We start from the raw sequence: 25,311 nt of genomic DNA, 5'->3' as shown, positions 1-25,311 counted from the left end.
GCCTCTGCCTCTGTTCCCATGGGAAGATTTGGGGAAAAGGGGGAGCCAAAGTGGTTGTGAGACTTTTTCTGGAGCAGGCGCAAGAGTGGTGGAAGCAGAGCACAGGCTTGCCATAACAGGTAATGGAAACATCCAAGAGGCTAAAGGGCATCTAATCCCGGAGCAGTCCTGGGATCCCTCCCTGAGCAGAGGGGACAGAAGAGATAGGGAGAAGGAGAGGTAGGGTAAAGGTAAAAACCGTATCCCTGTGTCCCCCAGACCCAGGAGTGCAAAGGAGGGGACCCTTGGGCTACTGGCTCGGTGGTTCCTTCCGCCTTGTGCATTCTGGCCACCTGAGAGCAGGGAGAAGCGTTTCACTGGGAAAGTTTTAAAAGCCTCAGCCTTGGCAGACGTGCATGGAGTATTCAGAGCCCAGAGCCTTCCAAGGGTTTGCCCTAGACATTATTTTTGCCCTTTATCTTTGGCAGCATGTTGCATGCTTGCTGCTACCTTTCTGGAGAGCAGGAGCTAAATGAGCACAGTTCAGAGGAGCTTCTGTCCGCTCAGTCCTGTTTCTTCCCTTGCTGGGGGCATGTGGGCCCCTCTGCATGGCTGGGCAAAGCAAAGAAATCCTTTGGCATGAAGGGCATTTACCTGATAAGCCTGGACGCTTTCTCAGGCAGCCCTGTCAGGGGGAAGGACGCTGGGGAGAATGACGCGCCCCTGAGCCTGGAGATCAGGTTTCTCCGTTGGCTCCTTTCTGGCGCTTTGCCCTGCTCTGGCTGGTGGGAGCAGGTGTCTGAAGTTCACCCCACAGAGCCCAGCAACCCTCACCATAGTCAGCCAGGCTTTGGCCTTCAATAAGCTCCCGCGCCCGGGTATGGGGCTAGCTCACAGATGGGGCATAAGCCATTCTCCCCTGCCCTTGCAGTGTCCTCAGATCACTTGTCCCTTCTCCTGCTATCCCAGGAGGGGAAGGGGAGGAAAGCAGATGAAAAATGCAAATGATGGTGCATGTATGGGCACAGGGGTGTCCTGCACTGTGGCATACAGTGTCCTAAACCCAACTGGGGAGCACTGGCACAAAGTTCCCTCAGTCTATGGGAACAAAATCAACAATCACAGACTATCCCAGCTTAAACAAATTAGAAAAAAAAAAGAGCGAGAAATGCTCTTTTCCATTTTTGCTGCTTATTCGAAATTGCTTCTGCTTCTCATTGAATTGCAGAGAAGATTCTTTTAGGTCACTTCAGAAGTGGAGGCCACAATGTTTTTCTCTCTTTGCAGTTTCTCTTATGTGCTCAGATGTTTATCTGCTTGAAATCCATTTGCTGTGTAAATAAACTTGCTTCCCTCATCACCAGAAAACTCCCACCAGTCAGCCAATACCAGAAGCATTTGCAACAGACCTTTCACCTCTGGATTTGAACCCTGGGCTTAGATGTTGGGGGCAAAATCAGCGGCAAGCTGGGGGCCGGCAGCATGCAGTGAGGTGGTGGTGCGGGCAGGCTTCGTGCTGCCGACAGCGGTGGGAGCCAGGTTGGGCCATGTGTGGGCAGCATGACAGGAGCCAGACTCAGTTCTGTGCCTTGCCTCGGCCCCTCCGGCATTGGGATTTGTCTGTGGAGACACCCCTGGGAGTGCTGCCATCTTGCTGGCATGGAGACCCCAACCATGCGCTGGCTTGTGGCAGGGCCACAGCACAAGCCAGCATCACCGAAGGCACATGCGCAGCAGGGGCAGGCGTCAGCCGGGAGCGGATGCCTCCCCTGGGCACACTTACATGTGTAATGTAGGACATGCAAACAGGATGGGAAGACTTCAAATTAGCACTCGCCCAAGGCCACTTCTTACTTTAAATGTGGTTTCCTCCCTTGCATTCCCCTTTGCTGAGGTCTGGCCCCTGCTGCCAGCGAGTGCCACCAGCCTGATGCATCCCCCTGGCAGGGCAGTGGTGGGCTGGTGTCCAGGGCTGTGCCCTCAGTGGCTCAGGCTTTCACCGCTCTGGTGCTTAATGCAATCATTTGTTCTGCTCCTCAGAGAGCCATGAAGCTTTATGGCAAGGCAGCAGTTGGGAACGAGGTAGAAACAGGACAGGTCTCAGCTGCTTTCTGTGATTAAATGGATATTTTTAGCTCAGTTCCTAGAGCTTAGATTGCCCTATGTGCACCCAGACATTGATTCTTTTCTATGCCATTCTTCTTCTGTATGCTCATGGGAAGTGGATGTGGTAGGAGATACTGGGGTCAGGGTCTTTATTGCCTTCACAGTGATTTTGGGCTGGCAGGAGATGCACCTTCCTGTGAAGGGTTTTCACTGAGCATTGGGCATTCACTGGGGGATGCCACACTGCAGGGATGGGGTCGAGGAGCTCATATGAGGGGATGGGGAAGGCCAAGCTAACTGGTTGTGAAGCCACCCGCTCAAAGCCTTGCCTTGTGCTTCGCTCTTGTGTGCTCCCCGAGTCTCTTCCCTCCCCATTATTGCAGATTCTCCAGGCAGCTAGATAAGCCTGGATGTCACTCTTAAACCACCAAAAGCTGGAATGGCTTAAGTTTCATTTAAGAGTGCCAACAGCTGTTTTGCCCTAGCCTGGGTGGCTGTGCTTTGAGCTTATGCTCACCAGAGGAGACAAGGCTATTCCCCATACAAAGTCTGCTATTTCAACACCTGCCACAGAGCTTCGCGCAAGAGGGACTCGGGAGGGTTTGCTGCCAGTTGCAGGGCAGCTTTTAGTAACAACCCGTACTCATGTCAGGCTGTGCAAACCGATTTGCAAAACACACAATAAAGAGGTGCTCTCCACTCTCTTGACTACAGTGTAATTGCTCCTCCTTGTGCCATTTACCAAAGCTTATTTTAAAAAGCTGTTTCTGGGGTCCAAGTAATGTACTTGAGCAGTAGAGGTGATGCATTAAGGCTATGGTTCTTTCTATGCACAGCTCCACCTGCAGCTCAACCCTTGGCTCACAGCTGGGGCCTCCAGTCTCCACAGGTTGCGCTGTAGAAGGAGGCTGAAGCCTGTTGCCATCTGCCAGTGTCAGCAAGGGTTGTTCTGTCAGTGTTGGAGGACAGCCTGCATGCCCCCGGGCAATCTGCAAGCCCCTGTGCATGGTTGGGCTCTCCATAAGGGCAGCAAGTGGAGGAGAGAGCGGCCGGGCTCAGCCTCTTTCTCTTTTCTCCCCAGTACGAGGTGTCTGGCGAGGAGCACCTCTACTCCGATTTCCCCGAGATTGATTTGTCCCAACTGGATGCCAGTGACTTTGACTCTGCCAGCTGCTTCAGCGAGCTGCAGTGGTGCGCGGAGCACTCGGAGACCGAGTCCAGCCAGTACAGCACGGATGACTCCGAGCTCTTCCAGGTACCACGGCCGCCGCGGGAGGTGCCGCTGCCGCGGGTCCCGGGGACGCGTCTCTCCCGCTCTGCGGCCGCACGTGCAGCCACGGGGCTGGCTGCTGTGCTGGAAGAAGCGCGCTCGGGCTGGTGTGCCCGCTCCCTTCCTTCGGGCAGGGCGCCGTGCCACGCTGCTCTCTGTACGCCCCTTCCAGTGCCAGCTGGAGCAGTGGGAAACCCTCGCCGTCGTTCTGGGGTTTGGGTCTCAGTTTGGGTGCAGAGCCTCTGCGGGGCGTTCTCTGAACACCCACAGCCCAAGCCCTTCCCGGCGCGAGCCTGCGGCCGAGGGCTGCCGTCTAGCTGGCGGTGGCAGCCCTTGTCTTCCCTCAGGTGACAGCCTGGCACAGGGGACCCGAGCACAGGGTTAGGGAGACGTGGGAGGAAGAAAGAGAGAGGAAAGGTGACAACTATTAATATCTCTTCCCCAGCTGATTAGCGCTCCATTAATTTGTGCTCTATGTCTAACTGGAGCAAGCAGAGTAAGGCTAATGAGGAGGTGGCAGAGTAGAGGAGGGCTGCTGAGCCAACCCTCCTGTGATGTATTATTAAAGAGGAATTACAGCCAGTGCGGAGCGCATCCTGCTTGATTCCCAAGCTGGCAGGTTGTGCTGGGGAGGCGGCGGGGGAGTCTTGGGGCCGTGGCACACGGGGTGGCGCAGCGCAGGAAGACGCGTTTCCCGCGAGTGGGAAGCAGCCCCTTTCATCTGGCTCCCTGGCTGCGGCGTCCCCTCTGTACCCCTGCACCCCGGGCGCCTCCGGCAGCGTTTGACAGCGAGGGAGTTGCTCCGAGCAGCGGCACTGTGCTGATGCGAGCTGATGGAGGAAACTGATGCTGGGCAGAGGTGCCGCAGGCCGGCACCGGTGTTATGTCTCTAAACCAGCACCTGGCATGTAAAGCGGAGCAGCACTGGGGCCAGGCCCCGTGGGAAATCCAAAGTGGGGGCACCCATGTGTGGGGGTGACCCCAGGCACCTGCCTGCTTCCGGCTCCAGTCTCAGCGAGGCAGGGACCCCGCTCGCCACTGCAGCCCATAAAGCACCGCCACCACCACCTCGAGCAGCCAGCAGGCTGGAGGAGGCTGGAGAGTCAAGAGCTGGTTTAAAAAAGTGAGGCTGGATTATTTTTAATCGCTGAAGTCGATATTTACAGCTACATCTAAAGAAAGCAAGCACTCCTTGGAGTGCTGGATAAAACTGCAGCACATCACTCTGGAAGGCAAAGATGCACTTTTCTGCTGACGAGAGACCTGAGCTGAGCGTGCTCCACGGGGATGGGGACAGCTGCCAGCACAGTGCAGGCCCCAGGCAGGGGCTCCAGCGAGGGACTGGCTGAGGCGCCCCTGGACCAGGGGGCAGACAGGAGCCTGCACCCCAGCCCTGAGGCCCTCCTTCCCCTCCTGCTCTGTCCTCAGCCGGCCCCATCCTCACAAGACGGGATTGCTGTGTCCTCCTGAGGGGTGCAGGAGAGCAGCCCCCTCATCTTCTGTAAGAGCTCACTGGCGCCCACTAGCAGCCAGAATCGGCACTTGGTGCTGGTTACTTTTTCAAAAGGAGGAGAATTTATTTTTAAAGAGGAAAAAAATCCCAATATTTGCTAACCTGGCCATAATAACAACCCTCTGGCTTTTATGCTGTGCTGGTGCTGTGCTTGAAAATCGTCCAGTCCAGCTGACGGACCTTCATCACGAGATGCATATTTTCCGCTGAACTTCCTGGGGAAAAGATAAACAGAAAAGAAATGCAAAAGACAGGCCCATTAGGAGCAGCAGTGTATGATGTATCCCACTGAACTTCTATGCACAGCAGTCTCGTGCCAATAACAGGAGGAAAAGAAATGGAGCCAAAAATGGAGTATCCTGCTGCCTTTCCCTGGAGCCTGCTCTAGTACCTTCAAGCAGCGTTAGGGCATGGAACAAAAGATACTTAATTTTCAAACAAAATAGGAGAAGCATGGGAGGCCATTTACAGTCAACAGTCCTCTCTGGGAGCCTGAATTTACCCCCAGGCTAATTTTATATCTGGTGATATCCTACTTCTTGTTGGACATAGTTTATATTAAGACTATTATGGAGGAGGACCAAAAAGAATTAGCTCCTGGCTCACTTCAGCCATTCCTCTGCTCCTGCACATTGTTTTGTGCATTTGTGCTATCTTTCCTGACTGGAGGAAGAACTGGAGAGCTGTGCAGGACTGGGATGGTCCAGGAGGGCTGGAGGCTGCAGCTGAGGTGCATCAGCAGAGCTGGTGCCAAAGGTGGGCTGGGAGCAGCATTGGGCAGAAAGCAGTGGGCAGAGATGTGACCAACCAGGAGAGCCATGGTCCTGCATAGTCTCCTCAGGGGGCACGAGGCGGTCATAAAGCAGTGGGTGCCATGGGTGTCTTTCTAGTCCCATCACACATGAGCCTCACATCATAGCACTGCAATGTGACAGTGTGGCCTTAGCCCCAAACACTCACAAACTACCTGTCAGCATCCCCAGGTCATGCTGTGCACTTAGAAAATAAATCAGAAGAGCTATAATGTGAGACACTTAATTCTGCTGGCCTTGCTCAGAGTCTTTAGGATCCACTTGCACTCGTCTCTACAGGCAGAGGCTAGGAGTAGCTGTCTGTAAAACATGAGAGCTGAGACTCCCAGGTGAACTGGTGATTCCTGCATTTGGAGATTTCAAGTGAAAATAAAATCCATGTTGCGTACTCTTTTCTGTTGGGCAGCCTTGAGCTGTGTTTACAGCCCTCAACATGTTCTTCCCGCCCTTTGCCTTGGCCTTCTGGATAGCTGCACAGGAATGGTGGTGCCCCTCAGGTCTCCTCCAGCCCTGCGGTCTCCCATGGAGGGTGAGGGAGCTGTGCGTGGCCCATTCTTGAAGTCCTGTCCTGGTGGATGCTGCTTTCTCAGGCAATGCTGAGAGAGTAGCTGCAGAGTCCAGCTCAGCAGTGAGGGGCTAACCAGGAGCTTGTGGGCTAACAACCCAAAGGGAGGAGTATGTGGGCAAGGAGACTTTTAACCACAGCTCTCCTGCAGAGAGATGTGATCCTCTCATGGGGAGGTAGAGAGGAAGATGCTCTGAGCTGTCACTATTCCTGCAAGGACTGCTATAAGGGATGGGTGGGAAAGATGATTGTTCCAGCTCTTTTCCAGTTGGGTCTTTCTCCCTCTAGCCCTGTCTTATTGCTTCATTTGGGAATATCCCTCTGAGTTCCCCTCTGGGGTCACAGGAAGGCATGGGTGCTGGTGGCACTAGCACCTGCATGCACCTCAGCCCCACAGTGCTGGGTGCCACCAGGCTCAGCCACCACTGCTGCACAGTGCCTGCCCCTCTTCCCAAAGTCTCTCTCGAAATAAAAGTCTCCTGGCTTTGTCTGCTCAGCCTAATTCCCTCTCTCTTGTTCTCTGCCTGCTCCTTTCAGATAATAGACAGCGAGAATGAAGCGCTGCTGGCAGCCCTCACCGAGACATTGGATGATATACAGGGAGATGACATGGGCCTGGCTGCCTTCCGCACTATGGAAGAGGGGGACACGCTCAACCATGCCTACACCTCGCCTGCCCCCTCCCCCAAACCCGCTGCCCCGGTCACGGGGGGGCCGCCCCAGGCCCCCGAGTTTGATGAGCTGTCTCTAGTAAGAACCCACTTCCTACTGTTTAAGGTGGATTTGGATGAGCCCCCTGATAAGCCGGCTGCATGGGTATGATAGGAAGCAAAGGTCTGAATTTTTTCATTCTAGGCTTAAAACTCTCTTTAACCGTCAATACCAAAGCATATACTTGTATTGTATACGTATACATGTTCTGCATCATTGCTGTCACCTCCATCACCATCCTCATGGGGACAAGCTGATTGCTGCTGTGTATATACAAATATATATATAAAGGGGGTGGGGGCTGGGCTCTGGGTTACTGCATAGGGTGCCAAATGGGTGGTGGCTGCTTTGGCATGGCTTATGCCTTTTTCCAACCCGAAGCCCAGGTGTGGGGTTCTTTGGGGGTTCTCTCTAACACATCCCAGCCCCATTCCCATGAGCAGCAGGGCAGACACAGCCCTGTCTCCACAGCCCTGGGGAGGGGGGTCGCTGCCTTGGGGGCCCAGAGCCAAGCTCCCCTCTGCGCTCACTGGAGGGACCGAGGGGACTTGGCCTGAGCATCCCTCTTAGGGCCCTGTAATAACAGGGCTCCAGCCCTGCTCCCTGTCCTGGCCCAGACTAACTAGCAGTGTTTGCTGCAAATTACAGCCATGCCAGGAGGTCTCCTGGGACATTGGCACCCTGGGGGTGGGCTGCAGCTTGGTGGCACCTGTGACTCATAGTCCCCCCAGCAGGGACCCCCTAGGCTTGCTCTTGGGTCTCCCCAAAAGCCCTGGTTTCTGGTGGGGAGGAGTGACATCCAGTGGTGAGAGCGTGCATTTCCACCTCCCACGGCCCTGCACACAGGTGGGTGTATATATCACACGCAATATGTATGTGTATATATAGGATGTATACGTTACAGGGGGGGAAGGAAAAAGGTGCTGGTTGCTTATACCAACAGGAGCTGCATGCCTAAAGGGGCAGGCACCCCGTTGAAATTTCCTGGCATTCCCTTCCCTGGGAACCTCCTATTTCTATTGCTCTTTAAAAATTACAGCACCTGAGAACAGGGGTCTCCAAGTCTGCAGGCCAGCTTGGGAGACCAAGCCCTAGATCTGTCTCCTCCGTGCAGTCTCACGGAGCCTACGCAGTCGTCTTGCTATTGATCTGTTGTCGCCTTCAGTTGTTAGTGCAACATGGGTGGAATAAGAAATGCTGTTGTTGCTGGGTGTGCTTTTTTAACAAAAGAAGTTTTGAATAGAAGAAAGTTATGCTGGCCTTGCGATCAGAAATGACTATGCTGTGCATAACCTGAGGGAAATTCCCACTCCGGCCCTCCTGATGGGATCACAGTGGAATTCTTGAAAGAATCATGTTGAGGAAGATCCTCAATAAATCTTTGGCATTTCCCATAAGGGCTTACATCTGCAGAATGCTTTGCAAGCTAATTAATGCCCTCTTTGCATGTTACAGCTAAACGAGCCTTGCAAGGGGACCCAAGTGAGCTGTCCAAATCAGTCACTCATGCAAATGTAAAGTCTCTGTCACCTAAGGACAGAATTGATGGAGTGAGAACTTTGGAAGCCAAGACACAGTGTGTCTCATTGGAGTGGGGGTGGCCCTGGGAAGTAAACTCCCCTGCCTGTGCCTCATTTTCCCATCCCCCAGCCTGCCTAGTGGGGGGCTAATTGAAAACGCGGGAGAAGAGGCAGCAGCTGCTCTGAACACCTGGAGCACTGAGCACTGTGTGTACCTGCCCACTCCCACAGGCTGTGGTGCTCTCTGCAGCCATGGGGCACACAGGGAGGGATGAAATGTTCCTCCCTGCTTTTGATTTTTCCTTTCCCCTTCTTGAATTTGGTGCAAAACAATGGAGATGGCCAGCAGTGGTGTGAGCTGTGGGGCCTGTGACCCTTCAGGCAGCGGTGGTCGGGAGCTGAGCCACCATCCTGCCAGTCGGGATCTGCTCGTGAGCCTTGTTCTCACTGCAAGTCCGATTCTTTTTCTCACCACTTCTCTTTGCAGCTAAAGAAGTTGCTTCTCTCTCCATCGCACGTGCCTCCGAGCAGCGAGGCTCAGAGAGATGGGAGTGCCCGGCGCCCAGGGACTCCTAAGTCCAGACCCGCACGGCCCTGCACAAAGGTATTTCCTCATGCTGGCGAGCCCGGGCCTGCCCTAAGGGAACGCTTGAGATCCTCTTGATGCCCAGGTCTCAGAAACTGTCCTCTTAAAGGATGTCACCAGATATGGCATCAGGGGAGCGTGAACAGCCTCTGAGCAGTGCCCATGGACCATGGGGTGCATCTGGCAGGAAAAGAGACAAGGCCAAGTCCCATGGTGATTACAGAGAAAAAAGGGGGTTTGGGAGCGGGAGGGAGAAGAGCCTCCCATGTGGTTCCACCACAGGCAGTTAGCCCAGTGCTTTTTTTTCTGTTCCCTTCTGCTTTGGGCTTAGCTGGATTTTCAGTTCTTCCTCTTTACTGGCAGCTCAAGTTCAGCAAAAACTTCAGGCTTTGTTCTCTTTCAAGTAATGTTTCGATTTCATTTTGACCCAGTGTTTGACCCAGTGACTCCTCCAGTTTCCCTGAGCACTGCTTTATGAAAACCCCTCACGTTGTCTCGCAGCCCCTCATTCCCTCCTCCCCAAGGGACCTACAATCAAACATGGTATCGATCAGCTGGGCTTAGCCTGAGGAGAGTAGCATGCAGCACTGCAGAGCCCAACCCGGTCACTTAAGCTAATCTCCTGAAATCCAGCAGAAGTTGCCATCAAAGATTTTTCTACTTGGATAATGGTAATTGTGCAGTGCATTAGGCCCAGCAAATTAGATTGCCTGGGAAGCAGCAGAAAAACTCCTACTGAAAAGGCTCATCATTGCCTGTGAGCTGCTAATGGGGAAGGACTCAGTGAGGTCCTTGCTACCAGGCTGGTGTTTCCAAAGGAAACTCTTCCTTGGACATGGAGCAGGCAGCACCGGCTCAGAGGCTGGGGGATCCCGGGTACCTGGGAGCAGGCTGGGGGTGAGAGGAAGAAGGCCACGATGGGCGATGCATCACCTCCCGAGGAGCTGCAATGCCCCACTGCAATGCCAAGAGAAGGAGCCTGCCCCATGGACAGTTTGGGGCAGGGCAAGCCATCACTAGGTCAGCAGGAAGAATTAGCTAGCGAAAGGCAGGGATGACTGACCCACGAGTCACTGCAGCTCAGGTCAGCTGTTCATCGTATGGGGGTTTGTTTGCTGTGTTTTTTAGAGAAGCCCAGTGAAGCCCCTGTGCATCCAGCCATCTGGGCTCCTGGCAGGTTGTGGGCCAACCCCACGAGTGCCACCTCGGATGAAGGGCTCAGAGAAACGGCTTGTTCCCCAGAGACTGCAGGCCTAGTAGCAAGGAGGAGTCTCTCTTCCACCTCTGAGATCAGCGCGCTCGGGCGCTCCCGCTGCTGTTAGCATGAGGGCGGCAGGCTGAGGAGCAGGGGGCGGTTGGAGGATGCTGGGCAGCGTTGTCACCCTGGTGGCCTTTCCTCTGTGCCTGGTAGTTGCCTGCCAGCCGGGTGGCTCAGTGCAGAGCTGTGGGCTGAGTTTCTCCTCTCTGCTCTCTGAAGGCAGAAGGTCCCCGGGACAGGAAGGCCAACTCCCAGCCCGCGCAGAGCCGGAGCTGCACGGAGCTGCACAGACACCTCACCTCCGCGGCTCCCTGCTCGCAGACCAAAGCCCCCCGGACCCTTGAGGAGTGTCAGAGCAGCCACCACCACCCACCCCTGGCCGACTGCGCCCAGCACGAAGACGACAGTGACTCCAGCGAGGACTCGCTGAGCTCCGGCGACATCGTGACAACCCCACCTTCCTCCTCAGAGGACAGCGCCGGCAGCCAGCTCTCCTGTGAGAGGGAGATGCAGTCGGTGGTGGAGCTCATCCGCTACATGCACACCTACTGCCTGCCGCCGCGGAAGCTGCCCGCCCGCGACCCCGCCGACGCCGAGCCCCAGCCCTGCCGCAGCCCCTTCAAGAGAGCCAAGCCGGCCGGCGCTTCGCCGGCGTGTCCCCCCTGCAGCGCCGGGAGCCGCGCGGGCTGCGCCTGGCAGGCGGCCGGCGGCTGCAAGAAGCCCAGGGCTTCCTTCTCCATCCTGAAGGAGCTCCTGGCTCGGGACCTTCTGTGTGACGTGAGCAAGCCATACCGTCTGGGCAAACCCGTGTACGCCTCCCTGACCGGGCCTGCCGGCGCCCGGTCCCCGGGGACACCGGCGCAGGACGGGGAGGACGCCGGCGGCGCCTGCAGAGCCAGAGCTAAAACGCCGCCGGAGAAGGCTGAGCTGTGGCAAAGCCCCAGGGCCGAGGCAGAAGCCCTGCGGGAGCCTAGCGGCCTCGAGGACGACGGCGGGAGGCGCGGGGGCGCTGCCGGCCAGCCGGCCGCGGGGAAGGCGGCCCGCAGGCAGGAGAGCGCCGTGTACGCCGTCCGCCGCTCCAAGAGACTCAACCCGGAGCTGGGCCACTGGCTCTCGTTCCTCGACGAGCCGCCCCCCGAGCCGCCGGCCCCCACCGAGCCGGCCGAGGGCCGAGGCCCCTGGGAGGCCGCCGGGGAGCCGGCGCCGTGCCCGACGCTGGAGAGCTTCCCGGCCGAGGAGCCGGCGGCGGAGGTGGAGGTGGGGGGCGCGGAGGAGGGGGACGGCGGGAGCCCCACGCGGGCGGCCGAGCCCCGGCCGCTGCCCCCGGGCGACGGCGAGGGGGCCGAGGGAGCCGAGACCCGCCGCGGCGCCCTCCTGGAGCCAGCAGGTGAGCGGGGCCGGGGGCCCCACCACCCTGCCCCGGCGCCTGGCCCTGTCCGGCCCGCCTGCTCCGCACCCGGGGTTCCCCACCCCTGCAGCGAGGTGGCCTTTCTCCCGGGAAGCCCCGCGAGTGCTGCGAGCGGGAAGCCCAAGGCAAGCAGGAGGTCGCGGCTCCATCCCGCAGGGCTGCCTCTGCCCCGGGGCTCGCCCCTCCTGCTGCCCCCAAAGTGCCGCCGCCTCCCACAGCCTTTCGCCGACCAGCGCTTGCTTCGTCAGCGCAAGCGGCTCACCCCCCGCGTCAGCGCCGGCCCGCTCCCCGCCCGCCCCAGCCGCGGAGGCAGCACGGCTCCGCTCGTAATGCTGCTTCTCTCTCTGTCTTTCAGAAACAGCCAGGTGTCTCACGCTGTCCTTGGCGCAAACGTAAGTGCCCGCAGAGTCTGCGTTGGCTCAGCAAGCCACGCTGGGGCCGCAGAGCCTCCCCGTTGCGCCTGGCTGGGCGTGCTTTGCAGCGTCAGTGCGGCCGCTTTCGCGGAGCGGCCCGGGAAAGCTGCAGACAGGGCGGAGGCTGGTGCTGGGCTGCAGCCTTCACCCGCTGCCCCAGTGCAAGGAGCTGGGGCAGCACTGGGGGCAGGGCTGGAACAGGGTCTTTCTCTGTGCCCCGCAGAACATGGTGCAGAGACCAGGCTGTGGCTCACCCCACCATGGTGGTGGCCAGGGCACTCTGCTCACCCAAGTCCCCCCTCCCGGGTGCGGTGGTGCCCTGCTGAGATTGCTCCATCAGGCTCTGGCCATGTTGCAGAGCTCTTTTGCAGGCTCAAGGAGTGCAGGCCTCCTTTTTTGGATTGCGGTTCATCTAAACACTTCCTCTCTTCTCCATTTTCTTCTCTCCAGAGACCCAACCTTTGGGAAGAGAAACTTTGAGCCAATGCTGACTGTGGAGTTGTGTGGGACAGCAGGTAGGACAGCACTTTCTTCCTACATTGCCAATATTCATCCTGGGAGGGGGGGTAACATTGCCCTAAATTCAGCCTGGAGTCACCTGACTCCAGCTATGCCCAACGGAGGGGAGTTAACCCTTCTTGGGTGAGGAGCCCTCCCAATGCAGTAAACCCAGGGGATTTACCGCGTGCTGCCTCTGTGTCGGGAGTACCAAGAGCAGCTTGCAAGCCTTTCCTGTAGAACAGAGTTTTGGGGACAGGGCAGTGCAGGGAGAATCCAGTGATCCCACTGGCACCAGGCATCCTTGTTTCTCCCCAAATTGCCATTTGATGGTTGAGGCCACAGAGGTGGAGATTGTGGGGCACCACACAGCCTCACATTAAGGAAAGTTTCCAGAGCAGCCTCCTTCCCTAGACACATCTGATCTAACTCAGGTGTTGAGATCAGACAGGGCATTATCACTACATACAAGATGTGTGGCAGAGAGAAGGAAGGACCTGGCCTGAGGTGTCCTTTGGCACAGCTCAGGATGCCTACAAACCACCTCAAGTTGGGGATGGATGGGACTGAGAAGGGAAAAGCCTGCCCTATGGTTGATGCTGGTCTCCAACTCGCTGGCTATGATGGGCTTTTTGAGGTCAGAAGACGAGAAATAAGTAGCAGGGATTGACTCACTGTGGGGCAGTGGTTTGGTCCCCTTTGGAGATTCCATGGGCCCTCTTCTCCCAACACAGTGTAGTGCTTCATTGATACAAGCTCTCCTTGGAGATCTGACTCTTGTGGTTTGTTCTGGGGGCTTAAGGTCTCACACCACCCACCACTCCACCATACAAACCAGCCGAGGAGGACCTGTACAAGCCAGACATCCCCCAGGAGGCAGGGAAGGAGGATACCACCATCTCCAGCCCCGGGCTCACACCAGATATGGCAGCTCCCCGAAAACCCCTGAAGAAGCATCCTGAGAGGACAGAGCTGTTTGCACACCTGAGCCGAGCTGCCACACGCCCAGCTCTTCCGGAGCAGCAGGGAATGCTGAAACGGCCCTTCTCACGCTCCTTTGGGGACCATGACTACTGCCAGGTCATGAAGCCTGAGGCCACTCTCCAGAGGAAGGTGCTCAAGTCCTGGGAGCCCCCTAGCCAGGTGGAGAATGAACACAAGAGGAGAGTCCCGGATGCACATTACCAGGGGCTGGACCTCAGCGGCAAGGAGGCGACCAGTGAGATCTCGTGGAAGGATGGCATCAAACAGCTGAGAGACCAGGAGATAAGAGCCAGCTTAACCAAGCACTTTGGCTTTCTGGACAGTGCTCTCGATGATGAGGACATGGCCTTCTGCAAGACCCCTGAATATGACACTGTCTTTGATGACAGCTGCAGTGAGAGTGGCTCTCCAGTGGAAGGGGAGGAGGAGGAGGAGGAAGAAGAGGAGGAGGAAGAACACTGCGATAGTCCACTGAACACCAAGCTCTGCCTACGGAGAAACCCACTGTCCAGGACCAGTTTGCACTACTGTTCTCGGAGCAGATCCAGCTCGGGGTCTTCCTGCTGCCGGTCCCGATCTCCAACAAGCAGACGCACCTTCAGGTATGGATGGGTGGTGACAGGGGATCGGTGGCTCTCAGCAGCAGGTCTCTGGCAGGCGGACAGGTACAGCCTGCTAATGAGAGAGATGCAGGACAGAGCACTTGACTGAGCTCTCTGTCCCAGCTCTGACATGAACTCTGCATGCAACTGTCCCTCATAAAATCCCTGAAGTGGGGTAAATAAGGGCTGACCCTTCATTATCCTTTTTGATGCAAAAACTACAGGCTACTAAATGGAACTAGGAGGGGGCAGGTTCAAACCAAGCACAGACAGGCGGTTCATCACACAACCTGCATGCATCTGCAGAGCTCCTTTCTTCAGGAAGCTGAGGATGCTAAAAATTGGCCCAGGATCAGGGGGAGGCTAAATCAGCATAAACAGGAAGCCTGCCAAGAGATGAGAAGTGTACTGTGAATGGCTGAATACACAGAAGCCAGTGCAAGAGCTACAGGCAGAAGCATCTGAGGCAGTTGTTGCCCCATGATTTCTTAGAATCCTGCTTTTGGTCACTATTTGAGACAATGCTGGGCCCTCAGCCTGACCCAGCGTGGTGGCTCTTCTGGTCCTCACAGATCTGAAGAGATCAATGCTTCCTTGAAGGAGTCTTGGATACCCCTGCTTTTGGCATTAGCCCTGGGGCAGCATTGCTTAGGATTTCCTGTGCACGCTGGCTAGCATGAGCCATGGTCCAAGCTCTAGCCAAAGATACTGCATGACAGCACAGGCTGTCTCTAGTCTTTTAGCCCAAGTAATAAGAATACTAGTTAATTAAAAAAAACATTAAAATAATTGCTAGTACATCAGCAACTGCTGAAAACATCTGCCATGGCCAGAGAAAGCAACCTCTTAGCGAAATACCATATGTTTCCACAGTGCTGGGAGCACACAGGGCATGGGCAGAGGATGGAGCAGTTCCTGGGAAAGTGCAAAGCCTGGTTACAGAGGCCCTCCAGTACCTGTAAAGATTTCCCAGTGACTTCAGCGTCAGAGCAGGTGCAAGAGAAAGTGGCCTGACTCAGAAAAGCATAATGTTTTCTCGATCATCCCCATCTGACTCTCTTTACCTGCCTGTGTTTCCCAAGCTCCTGCTTGCCTCTGCAGAATTTAATGTGCCTCGGTTTCCCTCAGATGTTTGAAGCTTTCCCTGCAGGATCCTCTTCTGGGGCTGAATTCCTCTCTGTTGTTTCACAGATGTGAAAACAGTGAGCAGTGTCAAGGTGGCAATATGAACCAGGGCCAGATGGAGAAGAGAAGAGAAAAGGCCATTGTAAGTGACCTGTGGGCACCTCGCTGAATGGGACGGAAGAGGCCCAACTTCCAGGGGCAGCAGACAGCTTCCTCCTGCTGACACCTGCGTCAGCACTGGAAAAAGCAATTCACAGGCCCCAATTCATCTCTTGCTCCAGAAAAGAGATGGTGGAGCACATATTAGTCCTGGCTTCAGCATCCCTTGGTGCAAGGCCAGTGTTAAATCAGGACATGGGGAGGGGAAACCTAAAGTAAAACAGAAGCAATTGGAAATTGGCAATACACAGAGTCCTTGGCACAGAACTGTCCAGAGCATCCTACGTCAGTGCTTCCACGCACTTGGAATTGGCAATTAGGGTGGTGAACGAGGGGAATCCCTGAAATTACTAAGCCATTACTGACGAAAGCCTCGCTGCAGAGAGAGAGCAGCAGAGGCACGTGGCAGCACTCTGTGTGTGTGTGAGTGAGTGGTGTCTGTGTGTGCAGGACAGTAATGTATTGTTCCTCTGTGCTGCTGTACACATACACACACATGGACATTCACACACACCCTTCTGGCATTTTTCCCTGCATCACAATTGAATTTTATCCCAAGAAATTCTCAAGAGCAAGATTTCCTGGCAACTTAACGCAGGAAAAGCTAGAGAAGCTGCAGGAGAAATGTGAAAGGGAATAAAGGCTGTGTGGTGGCTTCAGGCTGGCTGAAACCTTGTCTAAAGAGACGTGGCATATGGCTATGCCCTGCAGTAGCGGTTCCCTGTGAGCGACACCTGAACTAGCTGTGAATTGGTGCATCTCAGCACTGTGCATCTCGGAAATGACATACTGGGCTAGAGCAGGGCTGAGCCTGCACGTGGCAGAGCCCTGCTGAAGTCTGATTTCCAGAGCGGGTGCGGTGCTGCATCACGAGGGCGGGTGGGCTCCTTGGAGCTTCGCATTTCCATCATCCATGTGCAAAGGCAGAGGTCGGGGTCAGGAAGGGGGCCTAAAACATTTGGCTTGTGTTTACCAGGGCGAAGGCCGGGTGGTGTATATCAGAAACCTCTCCAGCAACATGAGCTCCAGCGAACTGAAGAAGCGCTTTGAAGTGTTTGGGGAAATTGTGGAGTGTCAGGTCCTCTCCAGGACTAACAGGTGGGTTCTGGGGAGCCCGTAAAACTTGGGGTGGCTGTGTGTCTGCCCTCTTCCCCTTGGGATGCGGCAGCAAAGGGCAACCTCTAGCTCCTGGGAGCAATATCCTGGCAGCTGCTTCCAGACTTTGCATGCTCATCTGTGCACCCAGCGGCAGTGTGTGAAGCCGGTGGGCTGCTAACATTGTGTGAGTGGGATGAAATGCTCTGGACAGGTCCAAACCCGGAGGCCCTCAGTGACTCAAACTGGGCTGCACCCTCCTCTCAGCACTTTGAGAGAGGAGGCTCAGCGCATCCCTCTTCCTGGGACTGCCCTAAGCACTACGGGTGGCCCTGCACAGGGAGAGCATGGAGGAGCTGGCTGGCGCAAGGTTTGAGGAGGCACGCTGTCAAGAGACGAGGGACTGTGGGGTCTGTCGCATCTTGAATTCTTTCTCTGGTTGCTCAGGGGGGATAAATATGGCTTCATCACCTACCGGTATTCAGAGCATGCCGCCTTATCTCTGAAGAATGGCTCCTCGCTAAGGAAGAGGAATGAGCCTTCGTTCCAGCTCAGTTCTGGTGGCCTCGGGCACTTCTTCTGGACCAGATATGCTGACCTGGGTAAGAAAGCAAGAGCTGATTTGTCAACAGTGTCTTGTTTATCAGTGCAGAGCTGTAGTGGCAGGTTGTACTTTTGAACACTTATCATGCAGGATCCCAAACTTCTTTAGAAACTGTAATTAATGCCCACCTGCTCCCATATAATTCATGTAGTTGTTCTTAGTTTCCAAAGCCTTAGAAGCTGAGCTAAGGTATAAAGAAGAAAAGCAACTTGCCTGAGGACCCAGAGTGTGTTGGCTGTAGATATCATCATACCCCAGAACTACTGAGTCTCAACTGAGCCACAGCTCATGCTTCCTCGGCTGTGTTTCTTCAAGGGTTTGGACATTTTCCAGCAGAGAACTCTCTTTCTAGTTGTTGGAGAAAGTAGTCCTTAGCCCAAGACTTGATGTGGGTTGTTTATTGCTCCGTAGGACAGATTCACCACACTGGATAGGTCCTTTTCACTCAGAATGACTATGCGTAGATGTGCTGTAGTTGCATTAACTCTTTCTGTGCTGTATTGATCTGGGTAAGCGCACACACGGTTTTCACCGAATCCCCTGCATCATTCAGTAAAAAACTCAGCCAGGATCTCGTTTTACCTGCTCATTCAGCAAGTGATAGGGCCTTATGTAAAGCAGAGGAGCAAAACTTCTGCTAGTCCTGAAAGAGCAATGTGATCTAGGCTTTGCTTAGTCCTTGTTATCATGATCTTCAGTTGTTCCACAAACACCATGCATTTATTTTTATATCCTTTGCAGGAGGTGAAGTAATTCTGTTTTCCCACTTCATGGATGAGATACCAAGGCCCAGAAAATAAAGCTATAAGACTTGACTTAGCTCAATGTCCGTTCTGACACCAATACTGCCTGATCCTTCAATACCTTCTATTTCGTCTGTTCAGAGCAGCTGTCACTTTGGTTTTGGTTGTGGGTGCATTTATTCATCCAAATAAATCCCAGGGTCTCCCATTTGGGGCACTGAGAAATAAGAAACAGATAGTGTTCTGTGATGAAAGCGTTGGCAAATGGTGGTGCAGTGTTACTGGCAGGGAGGTCAAGGATGGCATGTGTCTGCCTTCCTGCTGCAGGAGAGCCCCCTCCAATCCCAGCTCTCCCAGCTCTTCTCTTCCTCATGGGCTGATGGCTGCAAGGACCATAGTTGCTTCCTTGCTGTATAACCTGGCTTATTCTCAAAATCCAATTTGTACTATGTACAGGATGAGATGGAAAAAGCAAAATGAAATTATGCCATTAATGTCTCTGTCAAAAATACACACACACAGGAGTTGAGCTGCCATAAAATAGGCAATGTTATTTCTGGTATTTCCTAAATTTTCTGGGCTTTGTGATGGCACTGTCTATTTAACTTCTGATATGAGAGATGAGGGAACACTACAGCAGACTCCAACACTTTTTACAAACCTACCTAGATAATATGAAAACTGACATTTTTCAGAGGCTCAGAACTCATCTGCATCTGGCCAGATTTTTGTGATCCTGAGAACAGGTGCTGATGTGTGGCTTGCAGTGCTGGGCAGTGCTAGAGCCTGACTGCCAAACAGCTGTTTGCGTCTTTCAAATGGGGGAGAAACAGCACTTTTTTCCGCTTTAGCTCATTCTTGGACGTGAGACTGCACCAAAACTTTCCAAAAAAGAGTCAGAGGCAGACATCCTACTTGCAAAAATCTCATTTAGGTGGTTAACACTAAAGTTATAATCAGCTGAAAGCACAGTGTACTATAGCTGGGAACATGGGGAAGCTGTAACTTGAGGGTTTGCTCAGAGCCTGGAGTGAAAACCTGCAATTACTCGGAGTGTCCCACTCCCCACACCAGGCAGGAGAGCACCGGTGGGACAGGGCGTCCCAGGCTGCTTCCTGTACCGAGGTCCCCTCTCCCGGAAAGTTTGCTCGGGAACAAGCTTCCGGCTGCTGGGAAGCTGTTTTCTTTGGTAAAGCCGAGCCTGGGGTACAGCTGCCCCAACTGAGCCTCTGTTTTGGGACGGCACAGCTTGGTGGGTACCTGGGCTCCCCCCTTCACAGCGGCTGCCCCAAGGATGGGCCAGCGCTTGTGGCACGAGAGCTGTCCCTGCTCCTGGATATTCTCAGGATGGGGCAGCCCGTCTCCCTTTCACCCTCTCCCAGTGCCCTGAGGTCCCATGATATATAATTCCGGTAATGCAGGAGCACCCAGGAACCCCTCCATGCCTCAGTTTTCCTGTCTGTAGGAGAACAAGTACATTTGTACAAGCTCAAGGCACCAGGAAGCAGCTACCTTTCTCCCGAAAGGTGCCCAGGCTTGCAGAGCCGGGGCGCCAGCCTCCCTGACCCTGCCATGTTGTGTCCCTGCCGTTCCCAGATTGCAGCGCGGAAGAGTCCTCCCCAGCTCCAGTGAAAAGCAAGTACGAGACCATGGATTTTGACAGCTTGCTGCAGGAGGCCCAGCTAAGCCTGCATCGGTAACAGCCTTAACCTTGGAGGAATACCTCAATACCTCAGTCAAGGCACTTCCAATATGTTTACGTTTTCAAAGAAATTATTCAGTCTATGAAAAGCGAGAGAGAGCGAGAGAGAGCGAGAGAGAGCACGCACGCGCGAGAGAGAGACTGCTGTCCCTTTCGATCGATGTTTACATTGAACAAAGCTGCTTCTGTCTGTGAGTCCCCATGGTGTTGATGTCTCACTGCCACACATTAGTCTCCCTGCTTCTGACTGGTTGTTTTAGGGTGAGCCTAGGCGCCCTCCGTCCCCTCGGCCCGTCTCCTGCCCCCGTCTCCCCCGCCCCGTGCTCCCGTTGTGGAGTTGCAGCTGTGTTCACCATAACATTTTTGTCTGTAGTGTGTAATGATGAAATTGTTAATTGTGAATAGAATCAGGATTATAAACTAATTTTTAATAGAAGAAGAAAAAAAGTATATACTTAAAAATGTATTTATGGCTCAGATGTACTGTAATTCAGATTTATTGTACCGCTTCCTTGATTTTTAACTATGCACTGTAATGAGGCACTTGCCACTGAGCAAATGGGGAGTCAGAGCAGAATCACAGAGCCAGTGTTCGCCCTTTGGTCGCGGAGGCACCCGCCCTCCCCGCCAGTGAACCAGGGTGCTCTGCGGTCGGGTTGGGGTCTCCCACTTTGCTGTCAAGCCATTCTTCTCGCCCGTGCGGCTGGAGCCCTGAGCCCCAGCTCTGCCCACTTGTGGGAACCCGATGCCGAGCTCAGTCCTGGGGCGCGAGAAGGTTAGAGGGGTCGGGAGCAGCCGGCCTGGTGCCCTTCGTGCCGTACAGCAGTGCAGGTTGGTAGGTGGGAAGGAAAGGAGCGGTGAAGGATGCAGCAGTAAAATACTACCAAAGTGGGCACGTGGGCTCGATGCCCACGAGCCGTCACTGCCCCAGCGAGGCAGCTGCCTTTGGGTCAGGAGAGAGAGGCCCACAGGGAGTCACCCCAGCAGCCTGAGCCCACAGCGAGCATGGTCCTGCCTGCATGGCCTGGTGGGACCTGCTGGTCTTGCTGCGGGCAGAGGCGCCTCTGCCCGCAGGGTCTGTGCAACATAACTAGCTTCTCTCCAGTCCCTCTGGTGGCTGGGAACCAGCTGGGGCAGAGCAGCTCGCTCACAGCTCGCTTCCACCGACTGCAGAGCAACTGGGGCACGAATATCCTTCTGTTCATCTCCGCCTGGCAGCAAGCCCAAAATCCACATGCGCAGCGACAGGGGAGGGGACACGGCAGCTAAGCTGAAGAGCTCTGCCCCTTCCAACACGCTGCCCTTTCTCTGACTGGTATCTAAAAGCCATACACTATCCCAGCACCAGGTTGGCAACCAGAATCCTTCCCCCTACCCATCTTGGCCCATCCTCTGCCGTCCTCTCTGTCTCCCTAGCCAAGGCTCATGTCTAGCAGTGCGAAGGAAGCGTCGCAGCTTTGCAGTGTGTTCGTGGCTCCTGCCTGGCCTGCCTGCTGGCCAGCACTAACCTGCTCTGCCTCTCGCTGAGGGCTGGCAAGGCCTTCTGGCAATGCTGGATTTAAGGCATGCTAAAGCGGCATCCCCATGAAATTTGCTTGCAAACTTGCCCTCCATCTCTGGGAGAGCTGGGAGGGAAAAGACCCCCCTACTGGTTGGAGGAAACCCAACCAAGAGCAGACCAGAAACACCATTTCCCAGGAGGATGAGGAAATCCTGCTGACTCCTCAAGCCATCTCCATAGTTTCCATTTGCTTTCCAGACACAGAGACCACTAGGGATTCAGCCATCCTATGTAGATAGAATATTATAGCCTTAACTCTGCCAATAGATAGATTAGAGTCTTCTGGGGTCTCCCCTATACATGACTTAGGGTTTTTATTTTCATTTCCGTAGTGGGGATATTATTTCATCTTACAGGGAGTATGACCAAAGTCTCCACAACTGCATGAGATTCAGTTTCAAGAATGTAATCCTGCTGATGTGGTCCTTTGCTCTATGGACTTATTTGCACCACTTACAGCATAAGATAATCTTTAGCAGGAGAAAGAATACCAGAAGCAATGATACCAGCACAACTACCTGGTTATTTCTCCCTTTTGTGGAACCCATGGTTCTGAAAACGACCAGCTAGGTGGTGTAACGTCCCACGGGCTTCGTGGTGATTCGAACTGCAGTTCCCGAATCTCATCACCAGTGATAATCGCTGTCAGTTGGTAGTCCTTGTGCCGTTTCAGTCTCAGCCCAGAGTAGCAGCAAGGTTTGACACCTCTTCTGTAAAACAGCCACAGGCTCTCCCCCACTCCTCATCCCAACCTAGCACACACAAGTAACTCTGGCCGAGACTGAGCATCTGCTATTGGCAATTGCCTCATTGTAGCTTTGCCTTTTTCTGTCCTAGTATTTCCTCACAACAATGATGTTTACATGTGATTGCTATAAAGCTTATGTAGAATGTATATAGCGACACATTTAGGGTGGGTAGTACTGTCCTGTGCTGTGCTGATGTTTTTCAGAAAACGATCAATCAAAAAAAAAAAAAAAAAAAACCACTAAGTGGAATTCTTCCATCTCCTTGCTCAGTCCAAGGCCGGATCACAGCCCATGGAGACGGGCTTGGTCCCAGATGGAGAATGCATCAAATGTGACGGACGTGAAAGGGTTGAATGCAGCAGCTGGGGAGGCCTTTCCAGAGCCCGGCAGGAGCCTCCTCCTGTGTGAATCACTCAGTTGCTTCACAAGCATTGATTTCCATGTATGTAGAGTTAAAATTTCACACTGTTTTCCCAAGGCTGGACTTCCTGTGTCAGCCAGCAGCCAACGACCTTTGCAGAGCTTCTGCGCTTCGAGTAAGGATCTCCTGAGGAGAAAGGAAGATCTTGTAACGCACAGAGCCCATCAGTACTGCAGTCGTAGGATAGGAAGAGATGCAATAAGTGGTCTTCGTGTTGCCTGAAGCCTATAAACGGGGGGTAGGGTTTTTTCTTTTTCTTTTCTTAATGTGGATGGCTTATTTTCCCTCCTCCCTTGAGCAATTTCTTCTGGACTTTCGCAATACGCACAGAGGTGCAGGAAATGCACTCACGTCTGCGGCAGGAGCTGGGTGCCGACGCACCCCTCTGCCGCTGCTCACGGCTCCGGCCGCCGCGGCTTGTCCTTGCTGAATGTAAAAGCAGAGGGGCCGAGGCTCACAGTCCCTGCTGGTCAGCCCCAGGGGCTGCCCGCGACTTTAAATGCTCAGTGAGGGTGGAGGATGTTCAACTTGAGAAGCACAGGCGTGAATATCTACTAGGTTTAGAATCACTCACGCAAGGTTTGTGGTGAAAAATAAATTTCCACTTCGTTTTTTTTTTTTTTTTTTTTGGTTTTGTTTTAAATATAAAGGTTTCTTTAGCTCACAGTGCTCTAGTCTGCAAAGGGGTGTTGCAAGAGGGTTTTGGCGCAAGGTGCGGATGGTAGTTTCCTCTGTTAATGGACTACGATCCTGTTTCGGATCCTACAGAGGACGCAGGGGCAGGCACGAAACTCCCACTGCAAGGAGGTGCCCCGATGCTCAGGGAGAGGAGACCCGCGCTGCCGGGCAGCCAAAGGCACGCAGCACTTTGCGGGCCCCCGATCCTGGTCCGCGGGGCCGGGGCGGGTGCCCGCGGCGAGGGGCACTGCCGCCAGAGGAGTAGCTTTAAGCGCCACCGAGCCCGGCCCCGGGCGCCGAGCGGGAGCCCGGCGGCTCCGTCTCCCGCGCCCCTGGGAGGGGTGCGCGCTGAGGCCGCCGCAGCTCGCTGCACGTGGGCCGTGTGCCGCGGCGCCAGCGGCCCCGACGGGGACGGGGCTCCGCCGGCCTTCGACGGGGCACAGCCCACGCCTGCCAGGCCGGGGCATGCTGCCAGGAAAAGGGGTCTCTCGGAGACAAGATGGGAGCAAAAGGGTATATTACAGTATGGCAATAAGTAAGGAGCAGATTTATTTTTTAAAAAATACCTAACTATAGAATGTCCCCTGATAGTTTCCTTGAAGTACTGCGGGGAAATGCTAAATGTGAAGAATTTAGTGGTGAAACGCCCTTCCACTTTTTTGCACAGATTTGCCCCGTGCAGTGTCAGTGTTTCAGGGTGGGATACACATTTTTGGCTTGGAATCTAGTGGATTCCTGGGACTCCTGAAAGGAGTAAATGTTTCTGAATGTCTGGGCTGAATGCAGAGGACAATCCAGGGTTTTAAGTTTGATGTTGCCCCGAAAAAAGGTTTCTCCCGATCCCTGCCCCATGCAGCTTTCTGAGTTGTGTGTCTTCCTTAAAGAAGCAGCAGCTCAGTCACTAGGTTACAGTTTGGCTGATTTCAGCACTGGTACATGCCAAGGAACATTACAGACCAGCACTTTTATTTTTTTATGCTCATTTTTTCCCTTTCTTTTTGGAAGTATGCTGAATACTGAAACACATCGTTATGCGTAGCTGAGCCTTGAAACCCTTTCTGTTCTAAGCATCTTTTAGTCCCTCCCTGACAATCTCAAGCAATACAGAACCAAATAAAGCCTTCTTCTGGGTTCCATTCCTCTTCCTTCATCAGTTCTGGAATCAGGTAGTCGCTTAGGAAGTCTGGTTGTTACACACCAGGTGGCACTGAAAGGGGCATTATTTATCAGAGCACCAAACTGAGTTAAATACTAAGGGGGGAGGGAGTGTGTGTACGCACGCAAGAAAGAGAGGAAGATTAAATTGATGCATTTCTTGAGAAAGGTGTAAGAATTTCACCTAAAAAGGGGCACATCTGCTTTGTTATTTATAATAAAAGCTAAATTCTTCTTCTTCTTCTTTTTTTTTTTTTTGAATAAAAGGACACTGCTAATAGGGGCCAATTCTGCCTCCCTTCCTCATGCTGAGTAAGTACTACTTAACTCTGTGATTTTCTATTTGCAGAGTAAGTAAAACTAGCAGAATTGATCCCTCTGTGATTAGGAATCAAGGTTTTAGTCTGATTTTTTTTTTAATCGGTAATGGTTTTTTATATTTCACTTAATTTTTTTTCCCCCAGTTCCGTTCCGTTGTGTCCTTATTTATGTAATATACTTTAACCTTAAAAGACGGCATGGATTCTTATGCCTTTCCTTTATTATTATTGTTATTATTTTTAAAAAGAGATTTATTTCTAGTGTGATTTAACTGTCTACCTTCTAAAACAAGAGAACGTTTTCTTGTATTTTTACATTGTCAGATTCTATAGTTTCATAGATAATTTAACCAAATCGCTCAATGTATTATCTATATCTATCCAGTGGGTATAAAAGTTCTATTTTAAATTGTGTAAATACTTCAGAACTGGCTTCTTTTTTCAGACTCCCCCTGCCGCGGAGTTACTTGTTTACATCACAAAGACTGTAGAATCTCTACGCTCATGTACTGTAAATAGTGAAGTGATCTGCCTATAAATAAACTATAACATATATACTATAAAGTGGAAAAAAAAAAAGCAACAAGTCTGTGCTGGTAATACTTCAGTTTACTGGTGCACACTGAATTCGGGGAGGAGGTGTTTCGCGACCCACAAAGTGCTTTCCGCCGCCCGCCGGCTTGCCGCGGGAGCAGCCGGGGCGGACGGTGCGGGCAGCGCCGGGCACCGCGCCGGCAGCAGGCAGGGCCGCGCGCCCGGCGCTGGGCACCGCGG

At 53.7% G+C, this 25,311-nt stretch overlaps 1 protein-coding gene across 3 annotated transcripts in view; it reads left to right on the top strand.

The window, feature by feature from the left end:
• The window catches only part of PPARGC1B (PPARG coactivator 1 beta), a 62,894-nt gene extending 37,785 nt beyond the window's left edge, over window positions 1-25,109 (top strand). Inside the window, exons 2-12 of one of the 3 annotated variants that reach the window (XR_009959905.1) lie at window positions 3,167-3,340; window positions 6,783-6,995; window positions 8,964-9,080; window positions 10,540-11,707; window positions 12,084-12,120; window positions 12,592-12,656; window positions 13,442-14,225; window positions 15,417-15,492; window positions 16,486-16,607; window positions 17,090-17,206; window positions 19,548-19,636. Coding sequence is in view for 2 of the 3 variants with exons in the window: in XM_062587528.1 (XP_062443512.1) it covers window positions 3,167-3,340; window positions 6,783-6,995; window positions 8,964-9,080; window positions 10,540-11,707; window positions 12,084-12,120; window positions 12,592-12,656; window positions 13,442-14,225; window positions 15,417-15,492; window positions 16,486-16,607; window positions 17,052-17,206; window positions 19,548-19,651 (3,015 nt within the window). In the remaining variant the exon portion in view is untranslated. Of the gene's footprint in view, window positions 1-3,166; window positions 3,341-6,782; window positions 6,996-8,963; window positions 9,081-10,539; window positions 11,708-12,083; window positions 12,121-12,591; window positions 12,657-13,441; window positions 14,226-15,416; window positions 15,493-16,485; window positions 16,608-17,051; window positions 17,207-17,949; window positions 18,048-19,547 lie in introns of those variants that run through there. The other 2 variants (XM_062587528.1, XM_062587529.1) reach the window with 2 other exon arrangements.
• The last annotated feature ends 202 nt before the right edge of the window (window positions 25,110-25,311 follow it).

The sequence above is a fragment of the Rhea pennata genome, chromosome 14 (genome assembly GCF_028389875.1).
Source record: "Rhea pennata isolate bPtePen1 chromosome 14, bPtePen1.pri, whole genome shotgun sequence".
In the NCBI taxonomy this organism is placed as follows: Eukaryota; Metazoa; Chordata; class Aves; order Rheiformes; family Rheidae; genus Rhea; species Rhea pennata.
The sequence above is the reverse complement of the archived record's forward strand: the minus strand, read 5'-3'. Positions and strand labels throughout refer to the sequence as shown.